The sequence below is a fragment of the Monodelphis domestica genome, chromosome 1 (genome assembly GCF_027887165.1).
Source record: "Monodelphis domestica isolate mMonDom1 chromosome 1, mMonDom1.pri, whole genome shotgun sequence".
NCBI lineage: Eukaryota > Metazoa > Chordata > Mammalia > Didelphimorphia > Didelphidae > Monodelphis > Monodelphis domestica.
The window spans coordinates 567,947,212-567,965,987 of record NC_077227.1 but is presented as its reverse complement, the minus strand read 5'-3'; the positions used below and the strand labels follow the sequence as shown (position 1 = coordinate 567,965,987).

General features: G+C 37.0%; 2 protein-coding genes across 18 annotated transcripts in view; one reads left to right on the top strand and one right to left on the bottom strand.

The window, feature by feature from the left end:
- LOC103092677 (actin, cytoplasmic 1-like) overlaps nt 1–18,776 on the bottom strand; it is a 106,249-nt gene that overhangs the window by 17,516 nt on the left and 69,957 nt on the right. For 5 of the 17 annotated variants that reach the window (XM_056813413.1, XM_056813407.1, XM_056813410.1 and 2 more), the window contains 3 exons: nt 8,287–8,442; nt 4,933–5,101; nt 1,240–1,308 (listed from right to left, as the gene is read on the bottom strand). The exons of 1 other annotated variant lie outside the window; for it this stretch is intronic. The gene's annotated coding sequence lies outside the window, so the exon portion shown is untranslated. Of the gene's footprint in view, nt 1–721; nt 845–1,239; nt 1,309–4,932; nt 5,544–8,286; nt 8,443–8,722; nt 10,386–18,776 lie in introns of those variants that run through there. 11 more of the 17 variants (XM_056813408.1, XM_056813414.1, XM_056813412.1 and 8 more) reach the window with 8 other exon arrangements.
- LOC100032666 (beta-defensin 103A-like) lies at nt 829–5,570 on the top strand. The gene is made up of 2 exons (XM_001381586.4): nt 829–1,282; nt 5,088–5,570. The coding sequence occupies exons 1-2, from the start codon at nt 1,225–1,227 to the stop codon at nt 5,231–5,233; spliced, it is 204 nt and encodes a 67-aa protein (XP_001381623.1). The 5' UTR covers nt 829–1,224; the 3' UTR covers nt 5,234–5,570.

Here is an 18,776-nt window from a genome sequence, read left to right as displayed (position 1 = left end):
CATTCTATGATTTGATGAAATATTTCCTTGTCTCTGTGGGCTCGGTGAGCCCCTAGTACCTGATGTCTTATGAATAGGTGTCTCTGAGCTCCTAACTCACGTGAAGAGTGACTGTTTAAACACTCACTGGACAAATCATTGCTTATTAGCATGTCTCATGCCAGCATTCTCTGAGGAAGTAAAATGGTGCAGCTTCCTATGACTCATCCTCTTAGTAGTTCTTTGGACAAAGGGAAGAATGTAATGGGTTCTTCTTACTATTTCTCATACATTTCACCCCAAATCCCCTTCTCCATGCTTTTATACCTAATTGTCCTGCCCTTTAAGTTTTAATAGCTTTTGGAATGCCCTGAATACATATATGCACATGTGTATGTACAGTTTTTGTCCCAATAGAATATAAGCCTCTTGAGAGGAGGGACTGTTTCATTTTGTCTTTAATCCAGAGTATCTAATATCACACCTAGTATCAGTAGAGCCCAGTACACAATAGGCATTTAAATACGAGATTGTTGATTTATTTTAATAAAGATATCCATTAATAAAGTAAATTCTATGAGGTGAACCTTCTGAGGCAGTGCTGCCCGCACATCCTTCTCCCACCACTTCAAAGGCAGTCAAATTGTGTTTCTATCTCAAAGGTATATGATTCTGACTCAACTTTGACTTAATCTCTGGAGCAAAAGCATACTCTGTGGTAAGCCCAACATTGTGGAGGATCCTCTTTGAGACTGCCTTCAGAAATCCCCTTCTCAAAGGTAAAAGGTGGGGCTGGGGGTGAGGAAGGTACGCCAGTGCTGAGGAAAAATCAAGCCAAGCTCAGATGTTCTTATACTGCTCCAAACTGGGGAGGGAAAATATCCACATTTACTACTTCCAGACCTACTACAAGATTTATACCCTAATTGGATTATTCTTCATGGATTGGGATAAGGGGACAGGATGGTATAATGACTTCTTTGGTACATCTATCTGCATCCTTTGTCTGTCACCTGGACAGTGACATGTGCAAGGTGAGTGGGTGGAGCTCTATGTCGTAAGAGCTCCTGGCATGAAGCATCAGGAAAAGACATTCGGCTGTCCACGCCTTATAATGACAGCAAGGGCATCTACCTGCTCACTCTGACCAGCACCATCCTCGATAAGACACAGGTGAGCACCTTTCCTATTTTTTTCTTGGAAGTTCCACAGTGTCTTGGGTGGAGGCACCATTAAACATCGACCATGAGGATTCATTACCTGCTCTTTTTCTTCTTCTTCTTGTTCCTGGTGCCTGCTCCAGGTAAGATGGGGTCAAGTGCTTTGGGTCTGGAAAAAAGGTTGCCAGAGGGAAAGAACATATATCATTATGAAATGAGGATATATATCTAGTTCTTCCAAGTGCATTTAATTCTAGCAAATCCTCTGAATGACAGAAAGGAGGCAGGGAAGAAGGAAAGAAACATTACCCCAGAGACTGGTTTGCAAATGATTTTAGTCCAATGACTACCAGGATATGACAGAAGAGTCCTCTTGACATAAGGAGAAAGTCAGAAGTCTCTACGAGAGATACTAAAATGGGTCTCTCTGTTTTTTTTTTTAAACCAAATAGCAAAAACTTATAATGTATTTGTTAGGAATCGCAATACAGATATTCTCATTTTTTAAGACTATAGTGAGAATTTACATTTTCTTAGGAGCACTGAAGCAAATGGAAAGGTCCTTAGGGACCAAAACAGTCCAGTCTTCATGAACAAAGAGCCCTCTCATGTCATTTTGTATCATCAAAAAGCACTTTTCACAGTCATGTCTGGTTCATCCCTGAACTGTTGGCCAGAAAAACTATGCCTGACTTTTAATATCTTGGTAAATCTTTTGTGGCAAAGTAGTTAGAGTGTTGGATTTGAAGACAGAAAAAACCTGTGTTGAAGTCCAGCTTTAGACTCTTATTAGCTCTTGTATGACCACAGACAAATCATTTAACTTCTGTTTGTCTCAGTTTCCTCAACTATAAAAATGTGGATAATAATAGTACTACCAGCCAGGGTTTTTGTGAGGATCAAATGAGATAATTGTAAAGTGCTTAGCACAGAGCCTGGGATATATTAAATGCTATATAAATGTTGGCTTTCATTATTTTGCACTTAGTTCTATTATGATAAGGTCACAGAAAGAAATAGAAAAGACTAAGAGGCAGAGGGAAGAGGGAGGCAGAGTAGACATCAGAGCAATTCTAATGCTTTTCAGTCACACTTCCTTTTTGACAAACACACTATATACATATAGGCTTAGAGCATCAATTATATTAAAACTCAAATATAATTTGGGGGGTAGGGTCCAGATTTGTGATGTTATTGTTTTGGGGAATTCCTGATTTGAAAATTACCTCTACTAGTGCAGAAATAGCATAGGGTAATGCAGTGTTATAATACTTAAATAGAAAGGGAGGGGGGAAGGTCCTTGTAGACCACATACTGACTATTTCAAAATGTAATATTATCTATGCTTTAGTATATTTTAATTTATATTGCTAAATATTTCCTAATTATATTTTAATCTGGTTAAGGAAGCACTAGTGAGTGCTGTGGATTTGCATGAGGTCATTGAACTAGGGTAGTGGATTGGTCTGGACCATGAAGTCCTGGTTCAAATCCCACCCCTGACTCTTACTAGTTCTGTAACCCTAAGCAAGCCACTCTGTTGAATAAGGAGGTTGGACTTGGTGACCACCAACATCCTGGAATACTCTAACTCCAAGAAGTAGAATCTTAGAATGGCCAGGGGGCAACTCTATTATGTGAAGCCTTAGAATTGCAAAGGGGACAAGGAGTGTCTTTCTTAGGTTCACATAGCTGGCATTCAGTTCCCTAGGTATTGAGTACTTTCTAGGTACAAGTCTCTGCCCTCAGCATTGAGCACACAAAATTAAAACAGTCCTTGACCCCAAGGAACTGAGGTGTGAGAGAATATATGTATATATCTGAAATAAGACAAACTCGTATGTCCTTTGGTCCAAAGCTAGCCTTCTATATAATCTTATGTTCTTTGTTTCGACTGTCACAATATTCTTCATCTTTTTTATTCCCTCTTTCACAGAGAAGACATTTTAACTAATAAGTTGATTTGAAAAGAGTAAAAAAAAATGTGACTACAAAAATTTCTTTCTATTGGCTCTGGACCCTTTTCTCGATTTCAAGTAAAAAAAAAATGAAATCTAGGCAAGTCATTTAAACTCCTCTTAACTTTAGGTTCCTCATCTCTAAAAATGATAAAACCACAACTTTCTTTCTAGGGGTTTTGGGGAAATAAAATGAGATTATATGTGAAAAGCACTTTGCTAATGTGAAGTGTTATATCAATGTTAGTTATTATTTCTCACATGCATAACGGGTAGTCCTCATCATAATAGACTTGAGTTTCCCAGTAGTTCTGGTAGAAAGGACAAGTTTGAAAGGAGGCATTCTGAATCTAGTCCCTGGTCCCGTTAGTGACCATGAAGCCACTTGCACCCTAAGGATTAGCATAGGGTAGCTGTTTTTCAGGACAAAACCGCTTACCATAGAGTCAAAGAAACATCAGTTGCATGGACAGGCAATTAGACAGTCTATATTGCACCCCTTTGATGATATGGCTATAGCCTCAGGCATTGAGAATAGACCTCAGACGTTGGTATAGGGAGTTTGTAGGTAAAGAAAATTCCCTCCACCAATTGTGGTCAAAATCTTCTTTGCAAATTGCAGTCTTTAAAAGTGTTGCCAAGACAGAAGTGTCAAATTGACTCAAATGCTGCTTTCAAAACTATTGAGGAGAAGTAGATGAAAAGTGTCTCTGGGAAATATTAACAAAATAAAGAAAAATACAATAGAATATGGATAATTCTAATTGTGGTTTTCTCACAGCTGCATGGATCTGTTTCTATTGGAATTTGACACTGGCCTAGAGTGTTGAGACGTTAATTAATTAGTTATCTTGTTCTGAGTCACAGAGCCAGTATATGCCTCTGGTTAGAGGTGAATCCAGTTCTTCCTGGCTTTGAAGCAGTTTTCTGCCTACTATAATAACATAGCCTTAGAATAAAAAAAATCTCTCCAACTCCCCAAACCCTCCTTTAGTGTTTTTTTTTCTTTTTAACAGGAGAAATGTTGATTAAAAAACGTGGGCTATTAAGTCATTAGTAATAATAGATAGCATCTATAGAGAGCCAAAATATTTGCAAAGTGATTATATATTATATGATATATCATAATTAGCCACATAATTATAATTTATAGCTATCTCTACATATTCTCACAAACAACCCAGTGAAACAGGTGCTATTGTTATTCCTACTTTACAGATGAAGAAATGGATGTTTACAGAGGTTGAGCATTTAGGTTTAGATGAGGGTGGGTCATTAGCTAGAATACAAACTTCTTTTAAAAATTTTTTTTATGATTCCATGATTTATTTTCTCTCCCTCCCCTCTTCTCTCACCACTCCAGTAGCTGACAAGAAATTCCATTGGGTTATTCATGTGTTATCACTTGATACCCACTTCCATATTTTTCATATTAGAATATGAACTTCTTGAGGGCAGGGACTGTTTACCACTGAATTTTTAGCACTTAGGGAGAAGTTAAGTGCTTGTTGGATTGGATCAGCTAAAGCTAAAATTAAATTTTGTCCTAAATCATTTAACTAATAATCCCCTGGTACTATAACCTTAACAATTATGATATCCATGATACAAAGTTGGTGATATTTTTGTTCAGGTTTCTGGAATTCTGGAATCTAGAATTAGAGGTTTTAGTTTATTATTAGTAGTAGTAGTTAGCATTTTATATAGTACCTACTATGTGTCTAAATACTTTACTAATATCTCATTTTGTCCTCATAACAACCCTGGGAGATAGGTGCTATTATCTCTATTTTACAATAGAGGAAACTGAGGCAGACAGTAGTTAAGCGACTTACCAAAGGTCACACGAATAGGAAGTATCTGAGGCCAAATTTGAAGTAAGGTCTTCCTGACTCTAGTCACAGCACTCTATCCATTGCACTGTGATGCACCATTAGCAGCCACAATTCTTGCCTTGCTCACACAGTTTAACAATCTCCTCTCCTTCCAGGCGAAAGTTGGTTGCTGGAACGAATAAACAACATGTACTGTAAAGTGAGGCAGGGCAGATGCAGATTTATTAGATGTACCAGCAAAGAAGAAAATATTGGAACCTGTTCACTGGGCCGCCGAAAATGCTGCCGCAAGAAGAAATGAGAGACCAGACAGAGCTTCGAGGTGCAGAAATCTTCAGCAAAAAGTGGTCAAGAGAAATCTGTGCAATTTAAATTCACTTGCATTATTTCGATTAAGAAGGAAAAATCTTGAATGCCTGTAGCCAAAGGTGGCTTGCCCTTTCCCACTCAGAGACAACCATATCTGAATTGGATTGAAGTTCCTTTCTTGGTAACTCTATCTTACCCTACTTTGTTCAATATTTATTGGTTGACATGGTAGATTTAGGGCATAATCTCCTTGAAGATAGGTTTTCTATGTTTTTCATATATGTAGGCATCCTATGCAGAGCAATAATTAATAAAAGTTTATCGAATTGTTATTAAATGGAATGCAGTTTTATTCCCCTCTTTTCGCACATGCTAAGCTTTCATTGGCAAGGGTACTGAATATACAGATGTGGTTTATAACTCCAATTAGGACTGTGAAAAAGGTTCCCTTGATTTGCTATGGATAAACCTTTTGTAACCTTGTGACCAATCTTTTGATGAGCTTTTCTGCATTTAGTTAAATTGACCCCCAAATAACAAACACATAGTTCCTTTCCAGGCTGGCCCTCAAAACGTTCCTAGCTTGGTTGCACTTGTCAAAGCCTATATAATGTAGTCTTCAAGAACCCAGTGTTACCTCTACACCAAAATGAGCCATTAGAATAGTATTTCAGTGAACTAAATCCACTACAGTCTATGAGAACCAGGTTAGGGAGTCGTAGTGAGAACCTGTATAAAAGTTGTAATGGATAGTCAATCTTTTGGCTGAGCCAGGATTCAAACAGATCTGAGGCTATAAAAACTGGAATAATAAAGTAATAAAACAAAATTGAATAGAGCTCTATGTAGATTTCACCACCTGTGTTTAAACAATTGCTTTCACAAATATAAGATGGAAGAATAACAACCAGTCAACATTTCATCTGAAGCAAGATCAATGTGAGTCATCAGCCAACTCGAACAGCCCGAAAAGTGAATGGGATTTTAGATGGCATTCAAAGTTACATTTCCTAGAGCATAGGAGGCAAAAGGCCTTCTCTACTTTGCTCTAGTCAAACCACATCTGGCACATTGCATTCATTTCTGGACACCACCATTTTTAGAAGGGAATAAAAAACTAGAGAATATCCATAGCAAAATCACAAAGATTATAACATGACATTAGCCAAGATCACTGAATATAAGCCTTAATAAAGGTATCTGAAGATAGTTTGGAAAAGAGAAGACTTTGGGGGAAATATACTACCTATTTTTAAGTATTTGCAGGGTTCTTAATTTATGATCTAATGGGAATTGAGAGGTCATCTTGTCTAGCCACTTAATTTTCAGGTGGGGGAAGAGGCTCAAAAAGAGTATTTTTGCATGACTATATCAGAGCTATGATTCAAACCTAACTTTTTATTATAAATTCAATATTTTTATTACTATATCTTGTTCTCTGTTTTATTTGAATGAACATCTTAAAGAAAATCAAAAATCATTAGATTAGTTAGCTCCAGACAAATTTAGGTTTTAATATCAGTAAACTGTGAAAATGGGATTAACTCTCCCCTGCTTTTAGATTTAATCACCAGAAGTATAAATACCCCCATTTTATTATTAAGTTGGGGGAGATTCACAACCCACATACTAAAGTGGGTGACAACTCAGAAATGACAGACTGTCCCCTTGGGCAGTCCTAAGAAAATTTAAAAAGCTACAATTGGTCCCTGTAAAGTGGGGGAAGGCACAGGAAGTGATGAAAAGAAAGGTCTTTAAAAATAACAGCAACTTCCTGTGAGGGGGTGATTGAAGCTATTTTGAGCTTTTGAGCCTTTGAAGGTTGGTGGAGGATGTTCTCTTTTGACTACCATGGGGGTGAGTGAAAAGACTGACTCCTTTTCTGGATCCTGGAGGGACTAGCTTCCAGAGAGGCCCTCTGTCTTGGAGGAGGCCTTGGGGCTAGAACCCTTGCTTTATTTACCACCAGAACCTCTGGCTTATGGTCCTCCAGTGGAGGGTTAACAAGCCCCGCCTGGTTCAAACTGGACTGGAGTAATTAACTAGTGTGATAGGATAGATATGTTCTCTATCCTCTCTCTCATCTCTCTACCTTACTCGTTCCCTCCCTATTTTATAAATAAATTGCTATAAAGTCATTTGGATGAGTAATAATTTCAGTGACCACATTTCTCTTATATTTAGCCCAATGTTAATTTTTAGCCCTTACAAAACAAACTTCCTAACAATTAGAACTGTTCCAAAAGGATAATGACTTACATTGGAATGTGCTGAGTTCTCTCATTAGAGGCCTTCAAGAAGAGGGCTGAATGATCATTTTGGGGTACATTATAATAGAGATTCCTTTGAGTAAATCTGGGGTAGTCGCTTCTAACTCCTAAGTTCTATTATTCTGTGAAACTGTAAAGAGGTAAATTTAGGTTCAAAATAAAGCTAAAGTATCCAAAAGTGGAATGGACTCGTTCAGGAAAAGGTGAGTTCCCTCATTATTTGATGGTTTCCAGAAGAACATGGAAGACTATTTGTAAGAGATGTTGTAGATAGAACTTTCAGACAGGTACATATTCAATTAGATGATCTTGAAAGTCTTTTCAGCTGTAAGATTTTATAAATCTGTGTTAATTGTTCTCTTTCTGGCCATTGTTCCCATTCTTTGTTGAGTATTTTAACTAAGCAAACCAGTTTGGGAAGAGACATCAAAGGGTCCTGGATAATGTCATAAACTTCTGGTTAAGGAAGGGATGGCTCGATAATCAGATCGATGATCTCTCTCATTTATATAGAGTTTCACACTTTGCAAAGCATTTTCTTCTTTATAGTCAAATGAGGAATCTGAGGCCTAGAAAGGGGAAGTGATTTGTTGAAAACCTCATAACCAATAAGTAGCAATCCTTGGACTTAACTTGAACCCTATTTATTATAGTGCTTCTTATGCCATTCGCTACAGCCTGTAAATAATAAGATTTTTTCTTTCCACTAGAGTGAAAACATTTTAAATTCAAAGAAGAAACAATTGCTAGGAATCCTCATTTTTTTTGTACTTACCACGTGTAGAGTACTCAACTGTTGGGGATTCAGAAAAATTCTCGGCTTTGTCTTTGTCCTCAATGAGTCACAATTTCATTGGAGGAGACAGAATCATATACACAAAAATGAATACAACACCAGGCAGAATGTCTTCAGTGATCCTCAGAGGTATTCCTATAGAAAACAGAAGTACTCCATAGAAATTGGATGGAAACTTCTCATCACAACCAAATTGAAAGAATGATGATGGTAATAAACAAGATGCTAGACAGAAATGGGGAACAACTGAAGAGTAGGACTGGGAGGCTGAAGGATCTGATGAGCCATTAGAACTGAGTTTTAGATCCAGCTTTGACTCACTAGTGATGTGATGTTCATGAAGTCATTGTCTTTCCTCCATTTCCCCTGTAAAATGTAAGAACTAGCAGATCCTATAGCTAAATCTCTTTCTTACCTGACTTCCATAATTCTAGGGTTTTGTGCTTGTTGGAAAAGATAGGTGAGACTGCCTGGAAAGTCCCTTCCACTCAGTAACTCCAAAGGCACTTAAAATTTTCTGTGTTGTCATAGCCATGTTAGATTAACACCTGTGGGGTAAATATTTAGTGAAGGGAGAAGGAATAACACAAAGAGAAGGGTCTTTTTACTTCCTACTCCACCCAGAGGGCAATAGGGATGTAAAGGAGAGAAAAAGACCTCTGGCAATCCCTTTGTTCAAGGCTATCAAATAAGGTTTCTAAATTCAGGCTTGGTATTAGAGTATGAAAGAAATCTTAACCCTTAAATTCAAAGCTGAAAGTCCTTGGAGGTGTTTTTTATTTTGAACATAATTCAGCCTTCCATTGTTCCTGTGAGGAGGTCTAGAGAAGGGGAAGGATAGGATTGATGAGCAGGGCTAGGAAGCCTAGCAGAATTTTAGCAGAATTACTCAGGTAGTTGATCATCTACTGGATAGCCCTAACTTGAGCCTCAAAATAAATACTAATATACCTAATATTTTGTATAACAAGTATCAGTGTTCCAGTATTAAACCACAAGTAGCCTAAGAGCTTCAGGCAAAGTACCTGAACTTTGTGAGTGTTTAACAATTATTTGTTAATTTTTTTTTCAGGATGGCATGGGGATTATATTGGATAGAAGTAATGCATTTCCCACTGAGGTCTTGCACAGAACAGATATGTAGTTATTTTGGTGAACTTAATTCATTGCAAATATAGGAAATATTCTATAAACATTATGATATAAGAACATAGAGACAGTCAAGAACATCCAGACTTCTGGGAAAAGGGAGAAATCAGAGAAGGCTTCTTGGGTGAAGCAGAATTTGAAGTGGGTCATGGAGGATGAAAAAAATTCAGTTTTAGGGAATAAAGTGAAAAAAGATGTAGAAAAAAGAGTCAGATGTGCTCAGGTGATTGAGAGTAAACTCTAGTCAACTCCCTTTTGGTGAATTTCTTCTAGGCCTTTACAGTGAAAGTGAATCAGTCACTTTCTTTTGCTCATGAAATGGTCCCTTTGGCTGTCTCTTTTCAGGGAATGCCATGCAATATCATCTTAATAATGTAATACCATTAAACAGTGTGAGGACAGTCTGAATTGTTGGGATAAGTTGAGGAGGTTCTAATTTCATTTGGGCTCCTGAGAGATTGATTTCCCCAGCAGATCTGTAATCATTGATATCATATGGTCTAAGGACTTCCTTAGAAGGGATATCTTCTGTTGACTCTGTCAAGAGAACTTCCAAAAGCTCAAGAAGACCGGGAGGATTTGAGTGCTATGCAGAGAAAGACTCAAGCCTGTAATCTTTTATCTTTCAGGTAACTGTCTAGCTAAGGTTAAAATAGACTCTTTTAAGGAATAGCTGTACGCCCACTAAGTAAGCAATTACAACCATAAGTATTAGAAAGACTCTAATAGGACATCTGGTCCAACCAGAGTGTAGAAGAGCCAAATTGAATTAGGTCATGAGAACTGATTGTTAAAATTTCAGCTAAATGCTTCCAATCAGAACTAGAATTATTGCTTTTTAAGATTATATAGATATGGGGGGGAGGAGTCAAGATGGCAGCTTAGCAAGCAGCAAAAGTTCAGACCTCGTGGAAGACCCTTCCTTACCGATACAGACTGAATGCTCCAAGGGCACCGGAATCCAAGATGAACAACAGGACAGAAGCGGGAAACCCTCCTTCTGGACTCAAATCAAAAGGTACGCTGGAATCCGAGAATACTCAGGGTTAAGGGGAAGGCAGAGCGAAGGTCCCAGGACCCCACCCCCACAACCCAGAGGGCTGAGCCCCCAGCAGCAGCGGGAACCTCTGAGCGGGCAAAGGTGCTGGTTTGCAGGGTCTACCTTGGGAGCAGCGGGGTGCCGGGCTCAGCGCATCCAGCTTGGACAGCGGGGAGGAAGCCAGGGAGAGACAGGGCTGTGGCTGGGTCCCTCCATCTGGCTCCAGCCTCACCTTTGCCTCGGGACACAACCAGATCAATCCAGTTAAATCTAATCCCATCAGAACTCCTCAGAGTTTAGGGAGGCTGGCAAAGGCACTTGCTGACAGCGGAGAAACAGCTGGAGAGAACTGGAGAGAGCCTGGGCGGCCCAGCCTTCTAGGAGTCTTCAGAGTCTCAGTGCTTCATACCACATACAGCCCAACCCAATTGAACTCAATCCAATCAAAAGCCTCCAGAGGACAGGGAAGCTAACATTCCTCCCCTAGAGACTGTACCAAGAGATCTGACAAAGCTCCAAGAGGGGAGACTGACAGCCCCAAAACCAAAACAAAATGAGAGGAGCAAGAGCACAGCCAAATACGGGGAGCAAAGAAGGGATAAACTCGAGCAAACAACAGAAAAAGAAGAAAGAAATTACAATAGACAGCTTCTGCACAGGTAATGAGCAAAGAGAGAATGAAACAGAGGGGGAGGGATCAGCAAAGGGAAAATCAGAAATCCCAGCGAATTGGATACAGGCTTTGGAAGAACTCAAAATGCAATTCAAAATACAATTAAGAGAGGCTGAAGACAATTGGGAAAAGAACTTAAAAACTAAGATAAGTCATCTAGAAACAGAAAATAGTGTCTTGAAAGCCAAAATCAACCAGCTGGAAAATGAGGCAAAGGAGATGAAAGATGAGGCAAAGGAGATGAAAGATGAGGTGAAGAAGATGAAAGATGACCTCCAAAGAAAATCCAACCAAAAGGAAAAGGATGACCAAAAAACTAAGGATGAAATCCAGTCTTTAAGAACCAGAATACAACAATTTGAATCAAGCGACCTCACAAGGCAGCAGGACTCTATAAAACAAAACCAAAAGAATGAAAAAATTGAGGAAAATATGAAGCATCTCATTCACAAAACAGAGGATTTAGAAAATCGTTCAAGGAGAGACAATTTAAGAATTATTGGCCTAACAGAAGACCATGACAAAAGAAAAAGCGTGGACATTATATTACAGGAAATTATTAAAGAAAACTGCCCCGAAATCCTTGAACAAGAGGGAAAAGTGGAGATTGATAGAATCCACAGATCACCTCCTGTACTTAATCCCCAACTGACAACACCCAGGAATGCTATAGCCAAATTCAAGAAATATCAGACCAAAGAAAAGATATTACAAGCTGCCAAGAAGAAGTCATTCAGATACCAAGGAACCACAGTGAGGATAACTCAGGATCTGGCTGCATCCACACTGAAAAAAAGAAAGGCATGGAATACGATATTCTGGAAAGCAAGGGAACTAGGTCTACAACCAAGAATCAACTACCCAGCAAAACTGACTATATTCTTACAGGGGAAAGTATGGTCATTCAACAAAATAGAAGAATTCCAAGAATTTGTAAAGAAAAGACCAGACCTGAACAGAAAATTTGATATCCAAGCACAGAACTCAAGAGAATCATCAAAAGGTAATTAAAAAAGAGGGGAAAAAAGAAAAACAAAAAAGAAATTTTTTTAAGAGACTCAATAAGTTAAAATGATATGTATCCCTATAAGAAAAGAGGTCATTCGTAACTCTTAAAAACTATTGTTATTACCTGGGCAGCAAAAAGAAGTATACTTAGAGGGAACAGCAACAAACTGTATAGGATGAAAGGACAAGACATAAATAGGTATATAGATATATGCATGCAAAAATATATATGCATAAGTATGCATATATATATAACTAGAAATTAAAAATAGGTTAATATTAAAAGAAATGGGAAAAGAAACAAATGGGGGTAAATTTATATGTCATAAAGAAGCTCATGGTGGGAGGGAGGAGAACATCAATACACTGGAAGGGTAAAGAGGTCGGAGACAGGAAATACTCAACTTTTACGTGATTTGAAAGTGACTCAAAGAGGGAAAAACAATCCAATCCATTGGGGGAAGAGAATAGATTTGCACCCTATAGGGGAGTAGAAGGGTAACAAACGGTCTGGTGGGGAGGGAAGCAGTACAAGAGAGGGAGGGAGAGGGGGGTTAATTTTAGAAAGACTATAGGAAAATAAGGGGGGGATAAATAGGGAGGGGGTAGAAAGGGAAGTAAAATAAGGGTGGGAACAAGGGGGACTGTTCAAAAGCAAACATTGGTGTAGAAGGAAATAGTGAAAGAAGAAAAGGCAGGAAAAGGAGCAGAAATCACAATGCTGGGAAATACACAGCTAGTAATCATAACTCTGAATGTGAATGGAATGAACTCACCCATAAAACGCAAGCGACTAGCAGAGTGGATTAGAGTCCAAAACCCTACCATATGCTGTCTACAAGAAATACATATGAGAAAGGTAGACACACATAGGGTGAAAGTAAGAGGGTGGAGCCAAATCTATTGGGCATCAACTGACAAAAAGAAGGCAGAAGTCGCAATCATGATATCCGACAAAGCCAAAGTAAAAATAAATCTAGTTAAAAGAGATAGGGAAGGTAATTACATCCTGATAAAAGGCAGTATAGACAGTGAGGAAATCTCTGTACTCAACATGTGTGCACCAAATGGCATAGCATCCAAATTTCTAAAGGAGAAACTAGAGGAACTCAAGGATGAAATAGATAGAAAAACTATACTATTGGGAGATCTGAACCTTCCTCTATCCAAAACCAAAAAATAAATAAGAAAGAAGTAAGAGAAGTGATTAAATCTTAGCAAAATTAGAGTTAGTAGACATGTGGAGAAAATTAAATAGGGACAAAAAGGAATATACCTTGTTTCTGCAGCACATGGTACATTTACAAAAATTGACCACGTATTAGGGCATAAAAATATTGCAAACAAGTGCAAAAGAGCAGAAATAATAAATGCAACTTTCTCAGATCACAATGCAATGAAAATAATAATTATTAAGGGAACATGGAGAGGTAAATCGAAAATTAATTGGAAATTAAACAATATGATTCTCCAAAACCAGTTAGTTAAAGAACAAATCATAGAAACAATAACTTCATTGAAGAAAATTACAATGATGAGACATCCTTTCAAAACCTATGGGATGCAGCCAAAGCAGTACTCAGGGGGAAATTATATCCTTGAGTTCATATATTAACAAATTAAGAAGGGCAGAGATCAATGAATTGGGCATGCAAATTAAAAAATTAGAAAGTGAACAAAATTAAAAATCCTCAGATGAAGACTAAATTAGAGATCCTAAAACTCAAAGGAGAAATTAATAAAATTGAAAGTCAAAGAACTATTGATTTAATAAATAAGACTAGAAGCTGGTACTTTGAAAAAAACAAATAAAATAGACAAAGTACTAGTCAGTCTAATTAAAAAAAGGAAAGAAATAAACCAAATTGATAGTATCCAAGATGAAAAAGGAGACCTCACCTCCAATGAAGAGGAAATTAAGGCAATCATTAAAAACTACTATGCCCAATTATATGGCAACAAATATTGCAATCTAGAAAAAACCATAACTAAGTTCATTTGGAAGAACAAAAGATCAAGGATATCCAGGGAAATCATGAAAAAAAATGCAAAGGAAGGAGGACTTGCAGTCCCAGATCTCAAACTATACCATAAAGGAGTGGTCATCAAAACAATTTGGTACTGGCTAAGAGACAGAAAGGAGGATCAGTGGAATAGACTTGGCGTAATGATCTCAGCAAGACAGTTTATGACAAACCCAAAGATCCCAGCTTTTGGGACAAAAATCCATTATTTGATAAAAACTGCTGGGAAAATTGGAAGACAGTGTGGGAGAGATTAGGTTTGGATCAACACCTCACACCCTACACCAAGATAAATTCAGAATGGGTGAATGACTTGAACATAAAGAAGGAAACTATAAGTAAATTAGATGAGCACAGAATAGTATACATGTCAGACCTTTGGGAAGGGAAAGATTTTAAAACCAAGCAAAACTTAGAAAGAGTCACAAAATGTAAAATAAATAATTTTGACTACATCAAATTAAAAAGCTTTTGTACAAACAAAACCAATGTAACTAAAATCAGAAGGGTAGCAACAAATTGGGAAACAATCTTCATAAAAACCTCTGACAAAAGTTTAATTACTCAAATTTACAAAGAGCTAAATCAATTGTACAAAAAATCAAGCCATTCTCCAAATGATAAATGGGCAAGGGACATGAACAGGCAGTTCTCAGCCAAAGAAATCAAAACTATTAATAAGCACATGAAAGTGTTCTACATCTCTTATAATCAGAGAGATGCAAATCAAAACAACTCTGAGGTATCACCTCACACCTAGCAGATTGGCTAACATAACAGCTATGGAAAGTAATGAATGCTGGAGGGGATATGGCAAAGTTGGGACACTAATTCATTGCTGGTGGAGTTGTGAACTGATCCAACCATTCTGGAGGGCAATTTGGAACTATGCCCAAAGGGCGATAAAAGACTGTCTACCCTTTGATCCAGCCATAGCACTGCTGGGCTTGTATCCCAAAGAGATAATAAGGAAAAAGACTTGTACAAAAATATTCATAGGTGAGCTCTTTGTGGTGGCCAAAAATTGGAAAATGAGGAGATGCCCTTCAATTCGGGAATGGCTGAACAAATTGTGGTATATGTTGGTGATGGAATACTATTGTGCTCAAAGGAATAATAAAGTGGAGGAATTCCATAGAGACTGGAACAACCTCCAGGAAGTGATGCAGAACGAAAGGAGCAGAACCAGGAAAACATTGTACACAGAGACTGATACATTGAGGTACAATCGAAGGTAATGGACTTCTCCATTAGTGGCAATACAGTGTCCCTGAACAATCTGCAGGGATCTAAAAAACACTATCCACAAGCAGAGGATAAACTGTGGGAATAAAAACACCGATGAAAAGCAACTGCTTGAATACAGGGGTGGAGGGGATATGACTGAGGAGAGACTCTAAATGAACACTCTAATGCAAATACCAACAACAGGGAAATGGGTTTGAATCAAGAACACATGTGATACCCAATGGAATCGGGCGTGGGCTATGGGAGAGTTGGTCGGAGGGGGGAGGGAAGAAAATAAAATGATCTTTGTTTCCAATGAATACTGTTTGGAAATGACCAAATAAAAATTAAAAACAAAAGATTATATAGATATGAGAGTGATGGAGAAAATTTCAGTAATGCAAATTAAACTTAAAAGTATGTCCTGCATAGATGTTCACCCTAGCAGGAGAGTCAGTAAATAAACATTTACTAGCACATCACTGAATCCAGCCTATACCTGAAGAAGCATAGTCTAAAAATTCTTGATAAACCTTCATAATCTAGCCTCTATAAAAGAGCTCTACAATGAGGAGCAATTCACTTCCTCATCCATGGTAGCCCATTCTGCTTTTGAAAAGCTCTAATTATTAGGAAGTTGTTTCAGTTCATTAACTTTTTAAACAAACTACAGTATTTTTATTAATTTGTAAAATATCATATTGATTTTCGAATTTTTATATCACATTAATTTCTATCCACAGAACCATCCTTTATAATAAAGAGTAAAAATCAAAGAGAAAAAATGTCACCAAAATAAACCAACATATTTACCTTGCTTTACAGTACAAACATTTCATACCCATAGTCTCCAAACCCTGCATAGAAGAGAGGGAGATATATTTTCTCACCTCTTCACTGGGGTTAATCATTATAATTATACAATATTCAGTTTCAGATTTTGGGGGGGCTATTTTTTACCTTAATTAGACATGTTTTAGTTATGTATTTTTTTAGTTTAGCTTGTAATGATATGTATTATTTTCCTTGTTTTATTTATCTTACACTTTAAAATTCATTTTAAAAAATCTTTTTATCCTTTTCTGAATTCTTCATATTCATTGTTTCTTATAGTATAATAACATTCCATTAAATATTACCAGTATCATTTGCTGATGTCATTTTCTCCTATCATTCAATACCAGATTGGTTTCCAGTTCTTTGCTACCACAAAGATGGTTGCTATCAATATTTTGGTGTACCTAAGATTTTATGCTATGACTAAGTTGGATTTAAACAACTAATTCAGGTTAGCTCTACATAAAGACAATAAATATAATAAACCATGTGAGTAATTTAAATAATAAAAGCATGTGATTCTGAAAAAACTTTTAAAAATTATACATAGTTCTTTTAAAAATCTAGAAATCATAGTAATAAACAGACATCCCTTAATGTAGTACATAATATTTATCTAAATTCAAGAATAATCATTATATGGAATAGTGAAAAGTTAAAGGCCTTTCCAATAAGATGAAGGGTAAAGGAAAGATTTTCTTATCACTACTACTGTTCTAATGCTAGATATGTTATAACAATAAGACAAGAAAAAGAATTTTAAGGAAGGAACATTGGCAAAGAAAATTAATTATTTTTTGCAGTTGTTAATGGTGTGCTTAGAGAACAGTATAGAGTGAATTGAACGAATATAAATATTAAATGTCTAGAGCAAATTTAAAAGATACAAAAAATTGACATAACATTAGCAAACCAATCTATAATTTTTAAAAAAGTAGGATAAATAACTTCAGAAAAGAGAAAATATTTCAGACTGTATCAACTGAGATTCATCTAAGGACTATATGAATCAAACTACAAAGCAGTATTTGCAGATGTAAAAATAGACCTAAATAATTGGAAAAACAATAGTATAAAATAATATAAAACTAATATAATAACATGGTATCACTTAACTTACTTTTTTAGTGCATATAAATTACTTTCCAAAAAGAGTATTTAAAGAGCTAGAAAAAAATAATAATGAAATTCATGTGGAGGAAGATAAGACAAAGAATCTCAAGGGTGGTAATAATGAAATATGGCAAGAAGAGGGATCTACAACATTTGAATTAGAATTCAAATGATAAATCCTACAAAGCAGTAATCACCAAAATTATTTGGTACTGGTTAAAAAACAGAAAGGTTGAGCAGAGGAATAGACTAGGTACACAAGCTATAGAACAATGCTAATACCATAAGATATGGTTTTGTTCCTCCATGTGAATTTCATTATTATTTTTTCTAGTTCTATATAAAATATTCTTTTTTTAAAGTGATTGATGTACTCTGAGTAAGTAAATTAAATTGTGATGTGGTAAATTTTATTATATTAGTCTGGTAAACTCAAAGAACTCAGTGACTAGAAAAAAGACTCACAATTTGTCAAAAATTAATTTGACACAGAACAGGTTTAGGTGAATACCTCACGCTATATAGCGAGATAAGTCTGGACAATACATATGCTAGATATTTAAAAATAATATTTTATTTTTCCTCAATTATGTGTAAAAACAAATTTTTGACATTTATTTAAAAAATTAAGTTCCAAATTCTTTCCCTCTTTCCTACCCTTCCTCCTTTCCAATCCTTTCCCTTCCAGTTCCAAAATTCTTTCCCTCCTTCCTACCCTTCCTCCTTTCCAATTCTTTCCCTTCCCTGAGAGTAAGCAATTTGATATGATTTTACATGTGTAATCATGTAAAAACATTTTTCCATATTGGTCATTTTGTAGAAGAAATCCTAAAGAAGAAAACAAGGAGGAGGAGGAGGAGAAAGGGAAGAGAGAGGGGAAGGGGAAGGAGAAAGAGGAGGAAAGTAAAATATATCATGTTTTGGTCTGCAATCAGATTCTATCAGTTCTTGGGCAGATAACATTTTCCATCATGAGTCTCTGGGATTATTTCTGATCACTGCATTGCTGAGAATAACTATGTCCATGATGGTGAATCCATGATATGTATGCCAAAGATGGCACACAAATTGATCTCTGTGAGCACATGACCCCTCCTTCCCCTGGAAGTTCCTTACTAGAAAGGCAGAGAGACTCAGGCAAAGCTGTTCTCTTCCCCCTCTCCACTATGCCTGACAACATTTTTTCACTTCACCTGCTCCTCTGCCCAGCCCAGCAGCCCAATGGAAGAGCTTTCTCCATCCCCTATGTGGAGTAAGGTGGGGAACATCTAGCACTTGGGGGAGGGGTGTGACATGGCATGTGGTCTCTAAGGTTCACCATCACTGAACTAGGTCATTCATAGTTCATTAAAAATTATCCTGTCACAGTGTACAAAAGTTCTTCTGGTTCTGCTCACTT